Source organism: Sphaerodactylus townsendi, linkage group LG05 (assembly GCF_021028975.2).
Source record: "Sphaerodactylus townsendi isolate TG3544 linkage group LG05, MPM_Stown_v2.3, whole genome shotgun sequence".
Taxonomy (NCBI): domain Eukaryota; kingdom Metazoa; phylum Chordata; class Lepidosauria; order Squamata; family Sphaerodactylidae; genus Sphaerodactylus; species Sphaerodactylus townsendi.
Genome location: NC_059429.1, coordinates 101,700,041 through 101,720,398, shown reverse-complemented (window position 1 = coordinate 101,720,398; position 20,358 = coordinate 101,700,041). Strand labels below are relative to the sequence as shown.

Sequence of the window (20,358 nt, the reverse complement as noted above, 5' to 3'; positions counted from 1 at the left end):
GGACACAAGTTTGAGGTAATTCCACTGACCATCCAGCACTTGACATGTCTCCCCTCTACTGCACACAACTATCTTTAAATAGATACCTGAAGTGGGAAAGATGTCTTCTATTTGATCATCCCAGTCTAGGCTGGAGATCTTCAGTCTATCTGCTATCATCTGACCAGTGTTTTTCCTTTCAGCTCCCCCTTATTTTCAGACCATGAACAAAATGGTCATCTGATGCTAGAAAATGTGTCAGCCTCTGATGCCGCCTTTCTTTTAGATTTCAGAGGATGTGAATAGGGGCTGGTCGTATTTCGGTCAGCGGTGCGAAGAGCATGATTGCTTTAAACGATTGATCGAGTTTTTGAATCTTTCCTTTTCGAGTTTCCCACTTATCTGGTTTATACCTTGACTGTTTCAGGCTGAGGATTCCTCATTCTCCTGTTGAGCTGTGGCAGTGTTGTTAATGGGGCGATCCCTCCTCCCATGGCTGAGCCGGACCCTTTTTCTTCATGATACCAAAAGGGTGGCGGCTTGTATGAGATCGAGGGTGGCTCACCCCGAAGGCCACTGAGCGGTGTAGATTTCTTGCTTACTGATAATCCCTCCCTAAACCCTCCTGAAGCTGAAGGAGAAATAGCCGATTAAGAAAGAAGATTGTTGCAATGGATCATAAGGAGCAATTGGCTGGATCAGGCTCATACAGCAAGGTGGATCTTTCCCTTCACAAGGTAGACAGACAGAAGCCTTTATTGGCATTTATGTAAATTTACCGATGGTTACAATATGCCAAAACAAAAAACAAAAAGTGATCCGCTGATTCGATTGACCTGAAACTCATTTCGAATATATACTTAGTATCTTTCCAGAGTATGCATTAGGAGATCTGGCTGGACATAGAGATTCCGGGTATAGAAACGAAAAGGAGGAGAGCTAAATGGACCATCATTGAATTATTTTATGGAGTGATGAATTACGCTTAGCCAGGTAATGCCTTCACTTGAACAGCCTGGCAGTTCTACCATATGGAATTATTTCTAATATTATAAGACTACGTAAGAAAATCATTGAGTAGGAAGTTCATAACAGGATGATGATACGTCAATATTTTGAATCTCCCCATCTGGCGATGAATTGATATGGAGCATGGTAGATTCATGATGATCGAATTGACTCTGAAGCGTATGGATGTTGGGATGGAAGTCCTAACGGCCGCTTTTACACCTGGCAATAGGCCCTGGTCTCATAGGGGATATTATCAGGATTCTACTAAACGTCATCGCTGAAGCATTTAGCGGCAAGGCATTGAAACCGAGCTTAATGAGTGCAGGCTCTGGCGCTGTTTTGGGATCTGTCAAGATGGAGGATGGAAATAGCTGGCACTAACATCTGATCCGGTTGACCCCCCATGACCGATATGAGTCACTTTCCCCCCTCTTGCATCATTCCTAAGCCTCATTCGAAAGTTCCGGTTGGACGGTGATTTGATTTCAATATAGGATTCTGGTGGCAGACATTGTTTTGGAATCATCAAGCCAGCGACCTATGTTGTTTGAGCTTCATATCTATGTATCAATATTTTACGGGTGACATTTGATCTCCGACAGAAGTTGATATAAAAGATTCTGGTAGGACTTATCCTCTAAACGAATTTGTGTCCAGTATCTTAGAGCTCTTTGTCCATGCCACTAGGTTCAATGTTATTTTGCCCAGTTTCTCATACATTGATGGCATATGAGACACACCTTGGCTAACTCCAAGAATTTTTTTGGTATGAAATATGATTGTGCCGACACTCAAGGTGATGGCTTGAACTTCCCTGATCCATTATTAGAGCTCCATGATGAAGTAACTGAGGGGATGATCTTGAAGCATTAGTACTCCTCAGCGGAAGCGTATGACCAACCTGATGTCTTTAGAGGGTGCAAAAAAAATCGGAGTAATTCCACGATGCTCATTCTCTTTAGCCTGACCGCTACTTGAAAGCGAGGAGCCCGAAGAGGATTTTGTTTTGAATTCTTCACAAGGTAAGGCGGGGAAAGTGCATCCTCGTTAAAACCCTTGAGCAAATTGCGCCTCTCATTTGCTATCATGGAGGATGGTGGTTGTCGGGACATCTGATTCCTCCCTTCTCCCTTCTGCTTTGCTATCTGCTTTGCACCTCTGGGCTCTTGGGAAGTACTTTGGCAGGAAGATGGAGGAGGGAAAGCTTCCTTTGCCAATTTGAGGGTGGTCGGTATTATCTAGGCATCTTCAGTGGTTGCTATTTCTGGATATTTCATTCATTTATTTAGAAAAGCTTTATTCCACCTTTTTATCAAACCGAGCATCCTAATGAAGATGGTGAAAATGGCATCATTAAGGCATTGAAACCATCAAAATGAGAAAGGAACATACAATTTGAATGAAACACTCCAAAAATGAATGCTTATGAGGCCTAATGAATTGCTTATTTGCATTTAGCTAAAAAAATTGTCTCTTCTATGGCAAAAAGATATTTGATGCTAGGGATTATGATGAGTCACCCTGAGGAGGGGGTTCCAAAGTTTAGGTGCCATGACAGAGAAGACCCTTTTTAGGTTGCCACTCATTTAGCTTCAGATACCAAGGACAGCCAAAATGAGTATCCTTTGAGGGATTATCGGGAGTGAACAGGCAGGATTCTGTGATGGGGGAAGATTAGGATGGAGCCCATTCCCCTCACGGGGAAATTATTCCCAAGAGAGCAGTTTCCACAGTAGGCATGCTTGTTCTATGGAGGGATTCCTCACGTGGCTCCCGGGGTCACCCAGTTTCAGCTCTGGCCCTGCCCAGAGGATTCTCCTCATTCCCAGACTTTTCAAAAACTCACCAGGAAGATAGATCTTTTCTGATGATCCTGTGGATGAGGGTTTAGCATCATGGAGACCTCATCATCCTACCCATTATTCATGTTGTTTTTTCCTCACACTGAGTTTCTGGTTTGAGCTGTCGGGGCCTGGTCACATACCATGAGTGGTCTTTGGGGCATGCTCAGAATTGGTGACTTCAGGGCAAGCTATGGAATTTGCACCCTTTTAAAAATGGTGTCTTCTTGGACATTGAACTACATTCATGGAAAGGAAAAAACTTGAACATTTCTTTTTTCGGAGTTCTGTTGCCTGGTCTAGCTAAACTTCGGTGCTTGGTGACACTGTAGCTTATGTAATGTATGATGAAAAAAAGTGGAATAAATGGCTCATGTACCTCTACCCAAAGCAATGAGCCAATCCAGGGATAATTCATCACCGAAAGAGATTTACCAAGCTGGATTCCTATTCGTGCAGTGAGGGTGGGATGTTTCGGATTCCTGTTTCTAACTCCCAGACCCATGCCGGCGATGGGGAGGGACAGACTGGGATGTAGTGGCTGTACTGGGTGGCGAAAGCTATGGGTCCCGGTCTCATCCCCAGGATATTTCCCGTGGTGGGGGAATCTACCCTGGTGTTGGTCCCAGGCTCCATGCTAGGCTTTTAAAGGTCAGGTAACAGCATCTTAAATCGAGTCTCAGTTTTACTTGGAAACTGATGTGGCGGGAACCACACAGAACGAAGGTCCCTTTCGAGTCCTGTTGCCGTCAACATCAGTTGTAGCTTCCAGACAGTCTTCAAGAATGCATTGCAGTAATCTAATCTGGATGTTACTAGGGAATTGTCCAGGTTTGGGTGGGCACCTGGGGCCAGAGGCAACAAGTGTAGTCCAAACACAACCCAGAGTCAAAACGGAGGTATTCAGAAGTCCAAGGGCAAATCCAAAGAACATAATCTGTAGTCTTGCCCACGAGGCCCCAAGGAAGAGACGAGACACGGAGATGTCATCTGGTGGAGAGAGCCAGTAGCTGTGGGATCCCAGCGATCTTGGGCACCTCTGCCCTGCAGCTCGCAGGCCCTGCCTCTATCTTTGAGCTAGGGTTTCACTGGGGAAGTGTAAAGGGGTCATGGCAGGCGGGAGAGTGGGAGTTCTGAGATGGAGGATCTGGAGATCATCATGTGATACGGATCTCATCAGGCTGTTACGCGCAGGAGGAAGCATCCGCCATTTTCAAGTCTAATCCTCACCTGAGGGGCAAGAGTCTCCCGGTCCCTTTGAAGTGGGGACACCTGGTGATCGTAAGTGAGTCAGTGAATTGCTGGACCATGACCCACGGGGGAACGGGCATGTGCGCCCAGAAGGCCGTAGCCGGCACCGGCATTCCAAGCGCTCCTTCTACGGTTCTGCTGGGTTCGCGGGCTCACCCCTACAATAATCCAGGTAATGGGCCAGAAGGCCAAACACACTGAAGTCCCAAACAAGGCAAAGTGACAGCCACACACAAAGATTATAGACAAGCAAGATTGTTTTAATCAGGAAAACCTCGCTGAGTCATTCAGGAACAGGTGCAACTCACCAGTGGCTGAGCTGCCTGTGTAGCTGTCAGTTCTGATCTTGTTGTGACTCAAACTCACAGGCGACCCTGGGGGTCAGACTGGCAGCTGCAGCATTTCTACTTTATTTTCAATCCAGGACTGTGGGACTGAGGGTGTGGCGTACTGACTTCAGCCTGTGACTCCCCCTGTGCACCTGCCAGAGTCTTTATCTTGTCTTGTGGGCCTGCCTGCAGCCTCTGAGGGTTGGAACCAGTTTATTCCATCTCTTCCTTATCCAAGGAGGCTTTGGCAGGCACATCCATGACAGGTACACACCACAGTGGCAAGATCTTTTTTGTCAGGAAAATCTGCAGCTGGTGAAAGGCACTTCTGGCCACTTATCAAGCTAACAGGATGGCAGGATCCAGCAGCACCCCCAAACTACAAACCTGCTCCTTTAAAGGGTTGCAATTCCATCCAGAACAGGAGCACCCCGTGGTTGCCACAGGTTAGGCCTCCACCCAAGTGTGTTTTATTAGGAATTTCACCTCAGTTTGATACCTCTCATCTGGTTCTGCATCATCTTCAGGGCCTGAGTCAGATCACTATGTTCTGTAGGACCTGCTAGTAGTACAAGATTGAGCTGAATATCATCTGCACATTGTGGTAACTCAGTCCAAATCTCCAAATGGTCTCTTTCAGCAGCTCTACATAGAAGTTGAAAAGCGTGGGGAAACAAGATGGAACCTTGGGGATGCCACAGGTCAAAGGGCAGAGAAACTCTGAAACCTATCCTTGAGTAGGTTGAGTAACAGTACCTCCCAGTCCCCACAGAACTGTACCTCCCAGTCCCCAAAGGTGATCTAGAAGGATGTCATGATCAATGGTACAAAAGCTGAGAAATCTAGGAGAATTAACAGGGTCACACTGTTGTGCCCCTGGACTGTTCAATAACAAGACTCTGTGTTCAGATGGTTTCTTTATTATGAAACAGCATCAGAAATGAGCATTTAGACTTCTGTTGCCAGAACTGAAGCATAAGCAGCAAAGCATTCTTTATTGTACACCACGTCATTCCCCCATGTCACCCCACCCCACCCCTGACTACCAGTTCCCAAGGGGGGATGGCATCCCACAAGTCCCATGGTCCAGAGACAATGCAACCTCTCCTGGGGTCAAAACAACATGCATTCCATACTACTGCAAGAACTACAACAGCAGATTTCTAACGAACTGATGAAGCATTGCCTGGGAAGCAAATTTGATGTTGGGATACTTTTAGGCCAGAAAGGAAAACATGATTTTGAAGTGTGCACCTCCCCCACCCCCGGTAAGGTTTTTATAGTACTTTTTGGCTTTATGTATTCGTATTGCCTTGTGATTTTTGTTTTTTTATGAGGAAATTAGTAACTACAAAGTACATTTTGAATAGAATCAAGATTGCAGTGCGTCAGATCCCAACAAATTACAAGGTGTCCACTTGCAGTGGGTTCTGGTCAGCACGTACAGCAAAATCTAAATGAGAGAACATACAGAACTCTGCACAGCGTGAAATCTTTTAAAAATGCTTTCTACTTAAGTAGTACCCTGCTCATTTCTACATGCGGTTGTAAGTGTGGTAACTGAAAGATTTGTTTTTTCTGGCTTCACTTGAAGGTGGTCGAGAAAATAAAATGCCCATCCTGATTTCCAAGATTTTTAAAGGGCTGGCTGCAGATCAAACCGAGGCACTGTTTGTAGGAGATGCCATCCTTTCTGTCAATGGTGCTGACCTCTCTGATGCTACACACGACGAGGCAGTTCAGGCCCTCAAGAAGACCGGCAAGGAAGTGCTTTTGGAAGGTAAGCTGGTGATATATTATGATGCATGAAATGACTGAAAATGAGGCAGAAGGGGTTCTATTACTTAAAATATGCTAGCAGTTATGTTCCTTCACAGCCCAGGGCACAAGGTTCTGGTACTGTGGCTTGCTGCCTCAATCTGTTTTGTTGTGGAGCCGTACATACCAGCTGCTTTGCAATGTGGAGACATCCAGGAACACCCTGCTTTTGTAAAGTTCTGTCTACATTGGCAGTTTGCCACCAGCCTCTTGAATGGACCTCATCTGCATGCAGATTTTGCACACTGATTTCAATAAAAATACACGAATGCTGTGCCATCCTATCTACTCATCTTTAGAACTGGATATTCATGCTTTTCTCTCTTTTAACAGCTTAATTGTAGGTGCTAGTTCTCTGATTTTTTTCTCTACACAATAAAAAAAATGTGCCAACTTGGCATCTTTGCAAGAATGGCTAACTTTAGGCTTTGGCTCAGGTAATATTGAGATGCAGCCTTTGTTCAGTATGAAATTCCACATTTAGCTCTGGAGTCACCTGGACATTGCAGATACATTTCTTTTATTTTGGGATTATTTGGTTCCTGTTTCCTGATTTTGCTCTGTACAGTGAATACTATTTCAGACAGGCAAGGACTTGAATCAACAGTGTGATGTCAGGCCCGAAATGGCTGGGATACTTTCAAGTATAGCAAGACCAACTTTATTTAGGAAGACAGACTCAAAAATCAGTATTCCAGCTGCTATCCTGACCTCCTGAGTAATGGGAAGGTGGGTATTTAGCTGAGGCGTGATTGTCCAATAATGGTAGGTTGTATTGCTTGTTCCTGACATCTAGAATTGTCCAGTAATGCTTTATTGATCAGAAAATCTGTAACTGGCAACCGAGAAGAGTTTCCAGTGATACAGGAGATACTTTTGAGTGAAATAATGCCTGTGCTTTTCAAATGAATCAGTCTGCCTTTTTTTTTTTTGTCAAGGAGAGAATTAGTCTGGCATTTCTTTCATTTCTTCTGAGTCCCGAGGAGACCCAGACAGGCTGTACTTCATATTCAGAGAAGATGTGAGCTGGCAGAGTTACAAGCACCTAAAAGACAAATTTAGTACTGCCTCAAATAGTCACTGCCTTGCTGGCTTCCTCCTTCTGCTGGAAGAATAAGTGTACTGCTCCTTCCCTCTGGCTCTGCTCTCTTGTTGGGAAGGGGGGGGGAAGAGAAATTTAATGAAAAAAAAATGAAGACATTGAATGCATGGAAACTTTCATTAGAATGTGTTGCCTCCTGCTATGTATGTGATAAACAGCTGGGATAAGGGGATCTTAGAAGGGTTGGGGTCCTTTCCTAAGGTAAAAAGCAGCTTGTGCTGGGGTGAAGTAAACCATATTAAGTCAGTTCATATTTTATTCCTTTAATATGCTCCATGGAGACCCATTTACTGAGGTCTAATTTTATTTTAGAATTGCTCGTTAATTATTTCTGTTATGCTAACATGATTTACAACCATTAACTCATCCATTAACTACTGTGAGTTAGGACTTTACCATTCCTGTTTTACATATTGGAAATCTCAGGGTTTTGGCAGCACTGCTTTCTGCCATACAGAGCGCTAGTTTGTAACTTACAGCATAGTGTTAACTTGCAGTTGTGGAATTCACTGCTAGTGGATGCACAGATGTCTCTAATTGACTTATTTATTTAATAGTTCATATTTAGTATGTTTGCATTATGCTTTTTTTCTCCAGTGGAGACTCAAAGCAGTTAACAATACATATAGCCTGCAGGCACCTTTAGAATTCTGACCCGTAAAATGACCGCCATAGCTTAATTTCAGTCACATAGTAAAATCCTTGTGCTGAGGTAGCAGCTGCTGCCAAAACAACCTTTAAAAAATCTGCACAGTCAATCAAATTGTCAGTGGCCAATCAGAGGCCTTGCTGGGCAAAAGTCCTGCCTGGCCCCACCTATTTTCTAAAAACACTTTGTGAGCCCTAGGAAAGGTGTCAGCGGGGACCTATGACACAGAGAAAAAACCACAACAAATAAGAAAGGGAGGGGAGCCTTCTGATTGTCACGCATGCCTTCCATCTCTTCTAGCTGATCTTCTGTTCAGTTCTAGGTCTTTGGCCCTCAGTTGAAAGGCCTTAAAGAGAGGAGAGAAGTTTTAGTGAGGAGTTCAGCAATATAAAAATACACAGGCTCAATTACTATTCTAAAAGTACTGAGTAAACTTCCATGTTCTTTCAAAATTAAATCAAAGTAGTTGGAGCAGGAGAAGCTACTCTTGTTTTTCACTTTCATTTCTTGCTATCTAGAAGGGATATTACCCAAACTTTGTCTCTCTGAGCTGCTTTCAGAATCCTTCAAATCTCCCAACTCTTTCTCTGATAGGCTTTTCCTGCTTTTATATCAGTGAGCACACCTTTCCTGTGGCTCCTGGCTACTGCATTTCAGCCAGCCAATCAGGTGGTGCTCTGGTTAACTCTTCTCTGGCTGAACTGCACCTTTTAAAATTAACCCTATAAAAGCCTAATCCATCACAGTTGCCATGGTAGGAGTGCTATGGAATGGCTGTCATGGGAGTTAGGGCTAGTCATAAAATGTCAGCAAGTTTGAAGCCCAGAATCCTGTGGTGAAAGAAGCTTTTTCTGGATGGGTATCCTCTGAGGACCCAAAAGTGATGATGATTCTGGAGCTCTTCTGAACACTCCCCCCCCCCCTTCTTTGAGGCTTTGCTGGGGAAATGTATATTTTTGCACCCTCTTGCCAGAGGGAAGTAAATGAAATGTGGAAATGAAGGTTTTCATTGGGAAAATGGGGCAAGTAGAGAGCGTTACATAGCCCCTTGTCTACCTTGAAATTGCAACTCCAGAAGCTGCATAAAAATAAATGGAATACAGAATTGCATTTAACGACTCCTTACTTGCTTCTACGTCTCCAACATTTTAACGAAAAGGTTTCATAATAGTCCATGCAATCAGCAGCTGTTTGTAGAACGAGGGAAATTGGGAATTTACCATACTATTTCCTTCACTGCGCTATAGCTGAGAATGTGAGGAGTGGAATCCCCTCCCACCTCAAACTATTGAAGGTGCCAATTTGTGGGAAATTGTCTTTCTATTTTCAGATAACCATGAGGTTATGCAAGAAGTGGACACTTTTGTGTTAGCTTGCTTTCCTGGAATAATAATAAGAAAAATAATGCTTTACGGATGCCTAGGTTCTTGAATGTATTTTGAGGGTTGATTATGATCCTGTTCAATTTTATTTTTCCTATTTTGTCTCTGTTTTGTATCAGTTTTATTATAGTCTATGGCTAAACAAACCTTTTTGTTTACTTCTTATGTCTTTTCTTTGGTGTCCTGCCTTTTCTATTTCATGGAACTCAAGGTACCTTTCCACAGAATTTGCATCCAAGCAGTGGCCAAACCTAGAGCTGCTTTGCCTTTATCAAGGTGACTGTATCTATACTATACTGTGTATTCTTAAACACATTTTGCAAAGACAGGATGAGGCTCTACTGCTCTCTTTGGCAAACAAAGCAAAGCAAAACAGTGCAATCCCAAAGGGAGTTACTCCTTTCTAAACCCATTCATTTCAATAGACTTAGTCTGGATTAACTCTGCAGAGGATTGCACGTAAATGTAGTAAATGCTATCTGAGGACTCGTCATTGTCTGGGCGAAATGAGATGGGCATTGAGAATGGAACCGTAATCAGAGTTACACCTTTCTAAGTCTACTGACTTCAATAGATTTAGGAGGGCGTGACTTTGTTTAGGATTGCTCTGTTAATTTGGCACCACTTCAAAAATATATCATGAGTTGGGAGGCAGCTCCAAATATTCATATTATTGTGGTGTGCAGCTAACTTGATTTGCTTTTCATTTTGTGCATATAACCATGTGCCAGTGCAGTTGGTTATGACAAAGCTTGACTTAGCCGTGAAAGTGAAACTGTGTGCTTCTGAAACTTGTTGTCACTCAGTCCCTGATGTGATCCTCCAGCAGCTTTTCACAATCCCTCTTAGTTTTCACTGTCCTGTTTTGGTAGCATCCATAAACTTGACTGTTACACTGCTGATCTTCAATTTATGAGCAAATTGAATAGCACCAGGCCACCACCAACCTTTGTGGGACTCCATTGCTTACTTGTCTCCATTGCGAGAGTTGTCCATTTCTTCCTACTCTCTGATTCCTGTTATTTAATTAATTTGCAGTTTGTATAAGTTAGTTTATCCATGGCTGCTAAGCTTACTCAGAAACCTTTAGGTGTTGCTCCTTGTCAAAGGCCTTTTGGAAGTCCTAGAGGAGTGAATGCCTCTAGTGCTAAAAGTGATACTCTTCTTAGCTCTGCAGACTTGACGTGATGGTTAAAACCTTAGACAAGGACTGGGGAGGTTCAATTCAATTCAATTCAAATCCATATTCAGCCATATTCCATATTCTGCTGAGTTAACTGATATGATAGTTAGAACTTTAGGCAAGGATTGGTGAAGTTCAATTTAAATCCATATTTAGCCATGAGCTTGTTGGCTGATCTTAGGCTAGTAATTGTCTCTCAGCCTAACGGAACTCACAAGATTGTTGTGAGGATGGAAAAGAGAGGAAGTATGGTCTCCTATTTGAAGTCCTTTGTCAAGAGTTAGGATGAACATATGATAGATCCCATAGAAATGTGATGGACTCTGGGAAGTGTTTCCCTCTATAGCCATTCTTGTCTATTTTTGACACACTCATTAATCTGCAAGACATTTTCATGCCAATTCACTTCCTTTTCCAAACTGTGCTGAGTCCTGTCTGATTTTTGCTGAGCTCAGCCACTTCTGTTAATTAGTCTCTCTCTTTCTCTCTCTCTCTCTCTCCAAGAGCCACAGAAGTACACACTATCATGTTGAATGTGCTTCTCTGCTCTTCTGATAATGTTGAGTTTTATAACTTAAAAGAAAACACAAAACCTCTTTTTCTTGGATCTTGTGAACAGTTCTTTTTTAAACTCCAAACTATAAACACCTTCTTTGTCTATCTTTTATTTCTTAGCAAAAATAAATTCAAGCAACCCCCCCACCCCACCCCAAAAACACAACAGTTTCTCATCAAAACCAAAGCAGATGAGTCCCATCAATTAAAACTAGGAGAGGTTTTAATTAGAGATCAGGATGACTTGTGCTAAAAAGTACTTTGGCAATGCCCGGTACATACAACAATAGATCAGCCTGTGTTATTTAAGCTTCAGCTTAGGGATCACAGCAGACAGAGAGTTTCTGAGAGGAGCAAATAAATCCATGGAGGACAAATCTGTTGAAGGCTAGACTAAATGAGCTACCTTTCCTTAGTGTCATTTTCTACCTCCTCCTGTCTACATGGGACTTTGAAGTTCTGTAATTGAATCTCTCCACTTAGCTTTGTAAAAAAATATCTTAGCAGTATTCCTTCATTCAGTCTCAAGGGATTGCTAACCTGGATCAGGGTAGCACCAGTCGGGTAAGGGAATTTCATTGCTGACCTCCCAGTATGATTTCTCTGATCTAAATCATCTTCTGCAGTTAATATTAGCCACATAACAGTAAAAACACCGAAGTATGTTCCCCATGCCCTCAGCTGGATAGCTCAAGCTAGCCCAATCTCATCGGATTCTTGGGAGCTAAGCAGGGTCAGTCCTGATTAGTATTTGGATGGGAGACTACCAGGGTCATTATATGGAGGCAGGCAATGGCAAACCCCCTCTAAATGTCTCTCCCCTTGAAAACTCTATGGGGTTGCCAGAAGGTGGCTGTGACTAGATGGAAAAAAATGTGCCCAATGGGAGAAATGGCGTGGGGAAAGAGCCACAGTCATGTAGTGAAGAAGAGGAAGAGTTTGGATTTATATCCCCCCCTTCTCTCCTGCAGGAGACTCAAAGGGGCTTACAATCTCCTTGCCCTTCCCCCCTCACAACAAACACCCTGTGAGGTAGGTGGGGCTGAGAGAGCTCTGAGAAGCTGTGACTAGCCCAAGGTAACCCAGCTGGCGTGTGTGGGAGTGTACAGGCTAATCTGAATTCCCCAGATAAGCCTCCACAGCTCAGGCGGCAGAGCTGGGAATCAAACCCAGTTCCTCCAGATTAGATACACGAGCTCTTAACCTCCTATGCCACTGCTGCTCCTAGTGGTTGGACTAGGACCGTGGTGGCGAACCTTTGGCACTCCAGATGTTATGGACTACAATTCCCATCAGCCCCTGCCAGCATGGCCAATTGGCCATGCTGGCAGGGGCTGATGGGAATTGTAGTCCATAACATCTGGAGTGCCAAAGGTTCGCCATCACTGGACTAGGATCTGCAAGTCCCATGCTGAAATCCCCACTTTACCACGGAAGTTTGCTGAGTGACCTTTAAGCCGTCAGTTGCTCTCAGCCAAACCTAGTCACAGGGTGGTTGTAAGGATAAAATGGAGGAGAAGGGAATGAGATAAGCTGCTTTGGGTCTCCACTGGGGAGAAAAGTAGAATATAAATAAAATCAATAAAAAATAATAAACAATTGGACACTGTCTTTCCCAGTGCTGTTTCTCTGATGTAGCAGAGAAAGAAAGAAAGGGTGGAAAAACAGCAACAGGGGACATCAGCAAGAATCTCCATGCCCTGTTGGGGAAGTTCTGAAAAGCAAAACGGTGGACACTGTTGGAATCAGAATGCTGGACTAGATGAGTTAACACCAGCAGAACTTCCCTCTGGGATGCCACAGGGAGAATACCAGCAGGCTGCAGAAAAAAGCTTATAGAGAATGGAAATTAGCACTCTGCCCATCAGGCCTGTAGGGAACATTCCTTCCCAATCATAGATATGACCATCAATTACAGCCTGAACAGTGCCTGTTCATCGAGTTCTCCAAAACAGATTTGTGCTGTTATTTTGTTTACACTCAAGTAGGGGTGGAAAAACCATAGCTGAACAGAACAGTCTTCATAGCTGTTTCCTTGTTCTCTGATATCATGTCAGAAAGTGGAGACTGAGAACTGTTTCACAGACTGTACTGTTTTTTCTGATAGTTCCTACCTTAGTTCAGCGTGTGAATATTTTCAAGAGTTCAATAGCTGCCATTGGTACACATATTGATAAATAAAAAGCAGAGAATTATTCCCCTGAGATATAAAATTTGATTCGGACTCTTGTTTTGAAACAATTTTACATTTCTTAAAAACAGAAAAAAACCCAGAAAAAAAACCCATTTGATCTCGCTCTATCAGAAGCCATAACATTCTGGAGCATTGCATAAAGTAACATTTTTGTATTCGGATTTTTTTAATGATTAACTTTGTGTAGAGGTTTCATTGGCTGAAGCTCAGCAGCAATTTTTCCCCTTCAAATACTTCCCTGCTGGTGTAGTTTTTGCTTTAATGACCTCTGCATGGTTTTTAAAACTGCTTCGTAAAATCTGGGTTGAGAAGAGATTGATAATGAAAGTATGTAAGCAAGGCTGCTCAAAAAGTCTATAGTTCAATTTATGTCACTTCCAATCCAATGACCATAGTTCACAAATCAAACATAGAAAAATATATAGCAGCTGGAGAAAGTCAGTTTGGATTGGGACCATCACACTTAAGGTTTAACTCTTTTATCCCACATTTTTAACAATCCAAGTTGCTCCTTGCATCAAAGCAGTGAAAATCCAAGTTGCTCCTTGCTCAAAGCATTGATATCAGTAAAAGTGTCAGTTATGAAAACAAAGTACATTCATGTGCTAAATGCATATTGAAGAAGAATCCATCACAAACAAGGAAGGGATCTGTTAGATTGTCCTGTTATTTTGTCCTGTTTGGAAGTGTATCTTCATCAGAAGAATGTCGGATGGAAAACCATCAAATGGATTTTCAAGAAGGGACTTTCCATTCCCAGACATTTAACAAAACATTAAGTTCTCTCCCATTCAACCAAAGTGTAAACATTAAGGAGTATCTCCAGCTGCAGCAGATAATGAGTTTTCATGGTAACATTAAGAAAATATGTAGATGAGATATTTAGACTTCGAAACAGGACAATAAACCAGATGCCTGCCTTGTTTTTGATGGATTCTTTTTGGATATGTATTTAGCACCTGTGAATCTATGTTTGTTTTAATGATAACACTTCTGTTGATATCACTGTCCTAAGAATCTTTTAGAGAGTGACAAGTCCTGTCCAATATAATTATACAGTGTGATTCTTTTTAAGACTTTTAAATACAATTTTGAGGTAAACTTCAAAGTGAGGTCAGGTTGCTCAATGAATTCCCTGAAAAATCATAGAATTGCTGGCAATTCCTAGAGCAACATGATGTCACTTCTGGGTTTTCCCTATAAGTATTGTGATGCTGTTGCTTGCTGGTGATTTTTTAAATTTTTTTCCCCTCCTACCGGCCACCAGACTGCCGGTGTCTCACCCCCAGTGGACAAATGACAAACCTAAGCTACCTAGAAGCATTACATGTGGGGGGGGGGTGGGGGGAGAGCAGTTTGTGTCCAGTGGTTCTGGAGTGAGCTGTCAGTTGGATGTTTACATTTCTTCCAAGTTGGTGTATTAAAAAAATCATACAGGTTTATGGTATAACAAATATGCCATGCAATTTTTGGCTGCGTCTTGTTGTCTTTAGAAATTCATTGGTGAGCTCCTTCTGATGGATAACCTTTTTCAGTCTGGGGATAAATCTATACTCTTTTTCACCAAAGATGACAGAGGATTTGTGAATTAATCTGCCAGTTCCTGGATTTTCTTTGTTCTAGTACTTACCTAGTTCTACCCCCAAGGCAGTAGGACCCAACTGGAGCATTGAAGAACAAAGAAAGGTCCAGGAAATGGCAGATTAATTCACAAATATCCTGTCATCTTTCGGTGAGAAAGAGTATAACTGCTCAGTATAAATTGCAATTGTTCTCAAATTTCTCTGGGGCTGTTGGGATTGCTTCCAACCCAAGGACTGCACAGCTGTTTGAATGAATCTCATTTTTTGAATTAAATTTGGGTAAAACATGCTGTAGTTAGCTTCTTCAACATTTGCGTGTGTATGTGTGTTTATGTAAGAGCCCTTGCAAGATAGAGGTAAAAAGAAAAAAGGAAGGTGCAGAGAAACAAATAGAGAAGCTACAGATGTCTAATGACTGGCAAATTTTATAAACTAAAAGATAATTACACAAAGATAAAAGCAGTGATAGACATAAATTGCACTATTAGATGCAGAAAAATGCTACAGAGGCTATAGATTAGAGACAGCAAACACATGCTCATAAATGAGAGCCCCCTTGCTTTGGATGGCAACTGAGATCCAGGTAATAGGGCAGTGGTGGCGAACCTATGGCACAAGTGCCAGAGGTGGCACTCAGATCCTTCTTTGTAGGCATGTGAACTGTTGCCAAAGTTTGGGCACTCGGCAGTGGCATAGCGCCAAGGGGCGAGAGGTGCGCAATGCTCTGGGCATGGGACCCTGTGGGGGTGTGGCGAGGGTGTTCTGGGGGCGGGGAGGTGTTTCAGGACATTCCAGGGGCATTCCAGGGCAGGGCAGGGGCGTGGCAGGGGCACAGGGCGCACGCATGCCCCAGGTGCAGTTTCACCTCACCCCGTCCATGGTACTCAGTCTCTAAAAGGTTCGCCATCACTATAATAGGGAATAAAAAAGTCAGTCACTAGCACTTCTGGATTTCCACTACAGAACGTCTACCATCTGTGCGGAAGATCCTGGGTTCAGGTCCTGATACCTCCATTTAAAAGGTGATATGAAGGACCTCTGTCTAAGACCCCCTCCCCAGAGGTGGGATGCAGCTGGTTCTCACAGGTTCCCGAGAGTAGGTTCCTAATTATTTGTGTGTGCCGAGAGGGGGTTACTAATTGGTGATTTTGCCACGTGATTTTTGCCTTAGTTACGCCCTCCTCTCAGCAGTATCATGCAGAACTTGAAGCAGTCTAGCAGGAGGTGCACCGGCGTGCGTGGCAGCCTGCGCCTGCGTGCATTCGTTTCCCGCCCAAGGACCGGCGCAGCGGCTGCGTCCTTGCCACCGCCCTGCCCAGGAATGCCCTGCCCCCGGAATGCCCGGCCACGCCCCCGGAATGCCCCGCCCAGCCCCATTGGCGCTATGCCACAGTTTGAATCCCACCACCAGGGGAGCCTGTTACTAAAATTTTTGGATCCCACCACTGCCTGATATATGTAACAAATTTATAGGTGCAGATGCCAATGGATCTAAAATCAGGCCTGACACTTTTTTCTGTTCATCTGGGAAATGTTGATATAGTTTCTATCAATTTTGTGCATCAGATCTTGGTGTTTGCTCTGTATTTATATATTTGTTTGTTGGATTTTGTATACCTCCCAATCCCCAAAGGGCTCTGTACCTGGGCAAGGTATCTGTACCTGGGCAAAGCTTGCTCTGTGTGTAGCAACTCTGGGCAGATCTCAAAATCTTAGAGCCACCAATGAAGGTCAGAAACCAGAGCAACCAACAACAGTTGAGGCAAGAGAGGTAGAAACCCGCCAGGTATGGGAGAAAAGTGACAAAGCACAGAAGCAGTTTGGGTTTATGATTTTTAACAGAAATCCCCTGGAATGTCCGGCCACGCCCCCGTTGTGCCCCGCCCAGCCCCATTGGCGCTACGCCACAGTTTGAATCCCACCACCATGGGAACCTGTTACTAAAATTTTTGGATCCCACCACTGCCCCTCCCCCAAGCCACTGCCAATTATAACAAGAAGCACAGACCTTGATAGACCAGTGGTCTAGCTCAGCATGGCAGCTTCATGTGTTTATAAGTTTTTTATATTTGAAACTCCTAATTTTTTGAACATATGTACAGAATGTCAGAGAGAAGGCTGAACTGAGTCCCTGACATGCTAGTTGTCTATTTGTAGAGTCGTTTTCTTTTGATGGGGACCATTTGGACATACATTCCCTCTCCTGAGTTGAAAGCAGTTTTAGGTTTGCTGCAACTCAGTTATTTCCTTTCTGCAGGCACTTCACATGAATCCAATAATCATTTTCACTTACGTTCTTCAATACAAAAGAGTTAGTCTCTGTCTGACCACTTGACCACCATCTGTCATCCCTTAACCAGCATACTAAAAAATGAAAGAAAGTAGGCCGTTGTTGTTGTTGTTGTTGTTGTTGTTGTTATTATTATTATTATTATTATTATTATTCCCTGATAGTATATGTAATTATTAAAAACAATGCTTAATTTTAAAACCTGACCTGAACAGTTAAGTGTCTTTAGATCTGCAAACAGTAACTTTAACTGAGTGTCAGCTTCAATCATGGTCTGTTTATCTTAAGTTGCTGAGGTTGGGAGCTCTTGCAAGAAGCTCTCACATGAAGTAAGCTTGGAAATTAATAAAACGAAGCCAGCTCCTTATGTTGTTAGAAAGGAGGACCATGTTGAATATTTACTTTGTTCCAGATTACAGTCGTATCTCAGGACTAAAAAAAAATACTTCCACAAACAGACAGTCCTGCCCTTAACTCTCTGCTGCATGCCACAATTTCCTTTCATGAACTGGTCAGCTGAAACTTTAATTCACTAGCTGAAGATTGCAGCCCTCCTTTGTAATCCTGTTGATTGTGTCTCCACTTACTTTTTTCCTGGCTGGTTTAATATAGAATGCACAAACATTCTTTTTTCTTCCTTCAAATAGATCAGCCTTCATATTAAGGACTGCTTTTTTAAAGTGTTAGTTTTCAAGCCTGAACCTGCAAGCTCCTGATGTTATGGGCAGTGATGATGTTTCAAAGCAATTCCCATGAAACTGTTTAATAGAATACAAAATCTGCTTGTCCCTAATTGCAATGATTGCCTGAAATTTCTGCATTCTTGGACCAGTGGTGTACAGCCACAGCTTGATAGCCCTGGTCACACTGTATACAATTTGAACTTATGGCTTGGATAGAGTGTTTGTAACTTAGAACCTGGAGGTGCTGGAGCTTCAAGATTGAAGCAGGTGACAGAAGCTGACCCAGTGGTATGACTCGGCCTTTAGCACCAAGTCAGTCAAGGGAGTAAGTTGGTCGCATTTTGCAGATCATAACATGGCTGTTGACAAGAGACTGACTTAGATCAAGCATTTTCTTTCAGCTACTGTTAAGGCAAAGCTGCATGTATAAAACTGCTGAGTTACCCCATCGGGGTACCTACTATCTGTCATTTCGTGGCACTTCCTCAATTTTCCCGTAACCTGTTTTCATGGATCATCCTCCTATAGCAGTGGCTGTCAACCTTCCTAATGCTGTGACCCTTTAATACAGTTCCTCATGTTGTGTGAACCCCAACCCTAACATTTATCCATTTTATAGATGGAGAACACTGATGCAGAGAGTCTTAGGCGACCAGGGGTGTAATGAGGCAAACTGGAGCCCTGGGCAAAACCTGAGTTTGATGCCCCCCATGGGCAGCAGAAGGAGGGGGAGCTCCCCCGTCCTCCTCCCCTGGTGGCTTGTGGCTTCCCCCCTCTGCCGGCTGAACTTAGGCGCCCCCCTTACCGGCGAAAGGGCATGAGATGCGGTGGCGGTGGCGGGTGGGCGGTGGCGGGCAGCGGCGGCATCCAGGGGAGAGTGGCGCGGTCGATGGGTCAGCCAGGTGCGCGTGCACCCCTGACTGCTAGTCCTGCCACCCCACAAAGAGCCATTTGAGGATGCAGCAGAGCTGACAAGAGGTGGCGTACAGGCAGCAAGGCTTGGCAGCTTGGCTCGGCCCGATCCGTGGATCAGGCCGAGCTGAGCCAGTTCGGAGGCGCTCGGAGGGCCAGAGGCCCGAGCCCGCCCCCTCCGAACTCTGCGCGATCTGAACTTGCAGTAACATCCGAGATTCTCTGATGTGTTTTTATTTTTTGGTGTTTTTTTGCAATTCGGCCTGCAGGAGATGTTACCCCAAGTGCGGGGCTGTGTGGCTGTGGTCTGGTGGATTTTGTTCTAACTTTTTGCCTGCATCTGTGGCTGGCATCTTCAGAGGTGTATCACAGAGAAAAGTGTGTGTCTAAGTGTGAAGAGAAAGTTTAGTGTGGTATATTGTCCACTCTGAGATATGGACAATATACCACACTAAACTTTCCCTTCTCACTTGTCTCTGCATGCTTTTTAATTCAGCTGTCATCAATCAAAGATACAATATCAGATACGGTATTTTGAATACAGCCATTTCTAGAACTGACCACCTTAGGGCTGGAGACAGAGTTATTATATCATTCCTAGATGCATTCATGAGATCCTTCTGCTTGAGGTCGTTCTGGTCTGTGGCTGAGTGATGGATATCAACCTTTAGCGGGAGCTTGGTTATAGCCACAGGAGGGGAAGCTCGAGAGCCAGGAGGGCATTGAGGCAGCTTTACTTGCAAACAGGGCGCTTCCTTAGCCAGGTAAATCAGATCAGGAGACTTCATAAGGCTGATACATTTTAGTTCAGTTTCTTCCAATCTGTCGACCACATCTTTCTGCTCATCCAGTAATAAGGATCTAAAGTCATCAACAACCTCTTCTTCTAAGTTTGGTTATCAGTGTTGTGGAAAACAGATCAATATTGGGCTCCTGAGTTCCTGTTTAGTATGTCAGGCATATATTATCCTTTGGAGCTGAAAGTTCAGTAAGCCCCTGCGCCCATGTTTTCTCATATAGGACTTTTTAATAGATCCACGCTGAAGCACATTAGTAGATCTTAAATCAAGATCAATTTTGATTGGGCCCATCCTCGCTAGTGGTACGTTCCTCACACTTGCAGTTGCACAGTTTGCTCCACAAATAAAATGGTCCAGTGGGCAAGGTCTGGGCAGCATTTTGAATGTACATATATTTAAATGCCATAGCATGAACAGGTGACACATCCCTTTCTACTCCCCTCTGGGATAGGCAGCCACTACAATGACATAAGCAAGGAAACACTATCCATGACCCCTGATTCTCAGTATCTTTAGTACTGAAGAAACGGGATTATGTCCTTTTGCAGAAGAGACTAGTGTCTCATCTCGGAAATCAGGTCAAGTGTGTGCCACAGTGCATAAAGTAAAATCATAAGCTGAATGTCCTGCTGGTCTGATGAATATCACATCAGTATTCCTTATAATATTCTCTCTTTTCTTCTTTCAAAAGTTATTAGATTTGACCCGGCAGTTCTGTTCCACTAACAGTGAGACCATCCACAGGTGCAAAGGAGACTTACTACAGCAGGAATGGAAGGCTCCTTCCACTGGTGGA

The 20,358-nt window shown here is 43.6% G+C and overlaps 1 protein-coding gene across 1 annotated transcript in view; it reads left to right on the top strand.

Annotated features, from left to right (window-relative positions):
- The first annotated feature begins 5,998 nt into the window (after window positions 1-5,998).
- SNTA1 (syntrophin alpha 1) overlaps window positions 5,999-20,358 on the top strand; it is a 63,245-nt gene continuing 48,885 nt past the window's right edge. Inside the window, exon 1 of the mRNA XM_048498334.1 lies at window positions 5,999-6,191. Coding sequence (XP_048354291.1) covers window positions 6,023-6,191 — 169 coding nt within the window. The 5' untranslated portion in view covers window positions 5,999-6,022. The remainder of the gene's footprint in view (window positions 6,192-20,358) is intronic.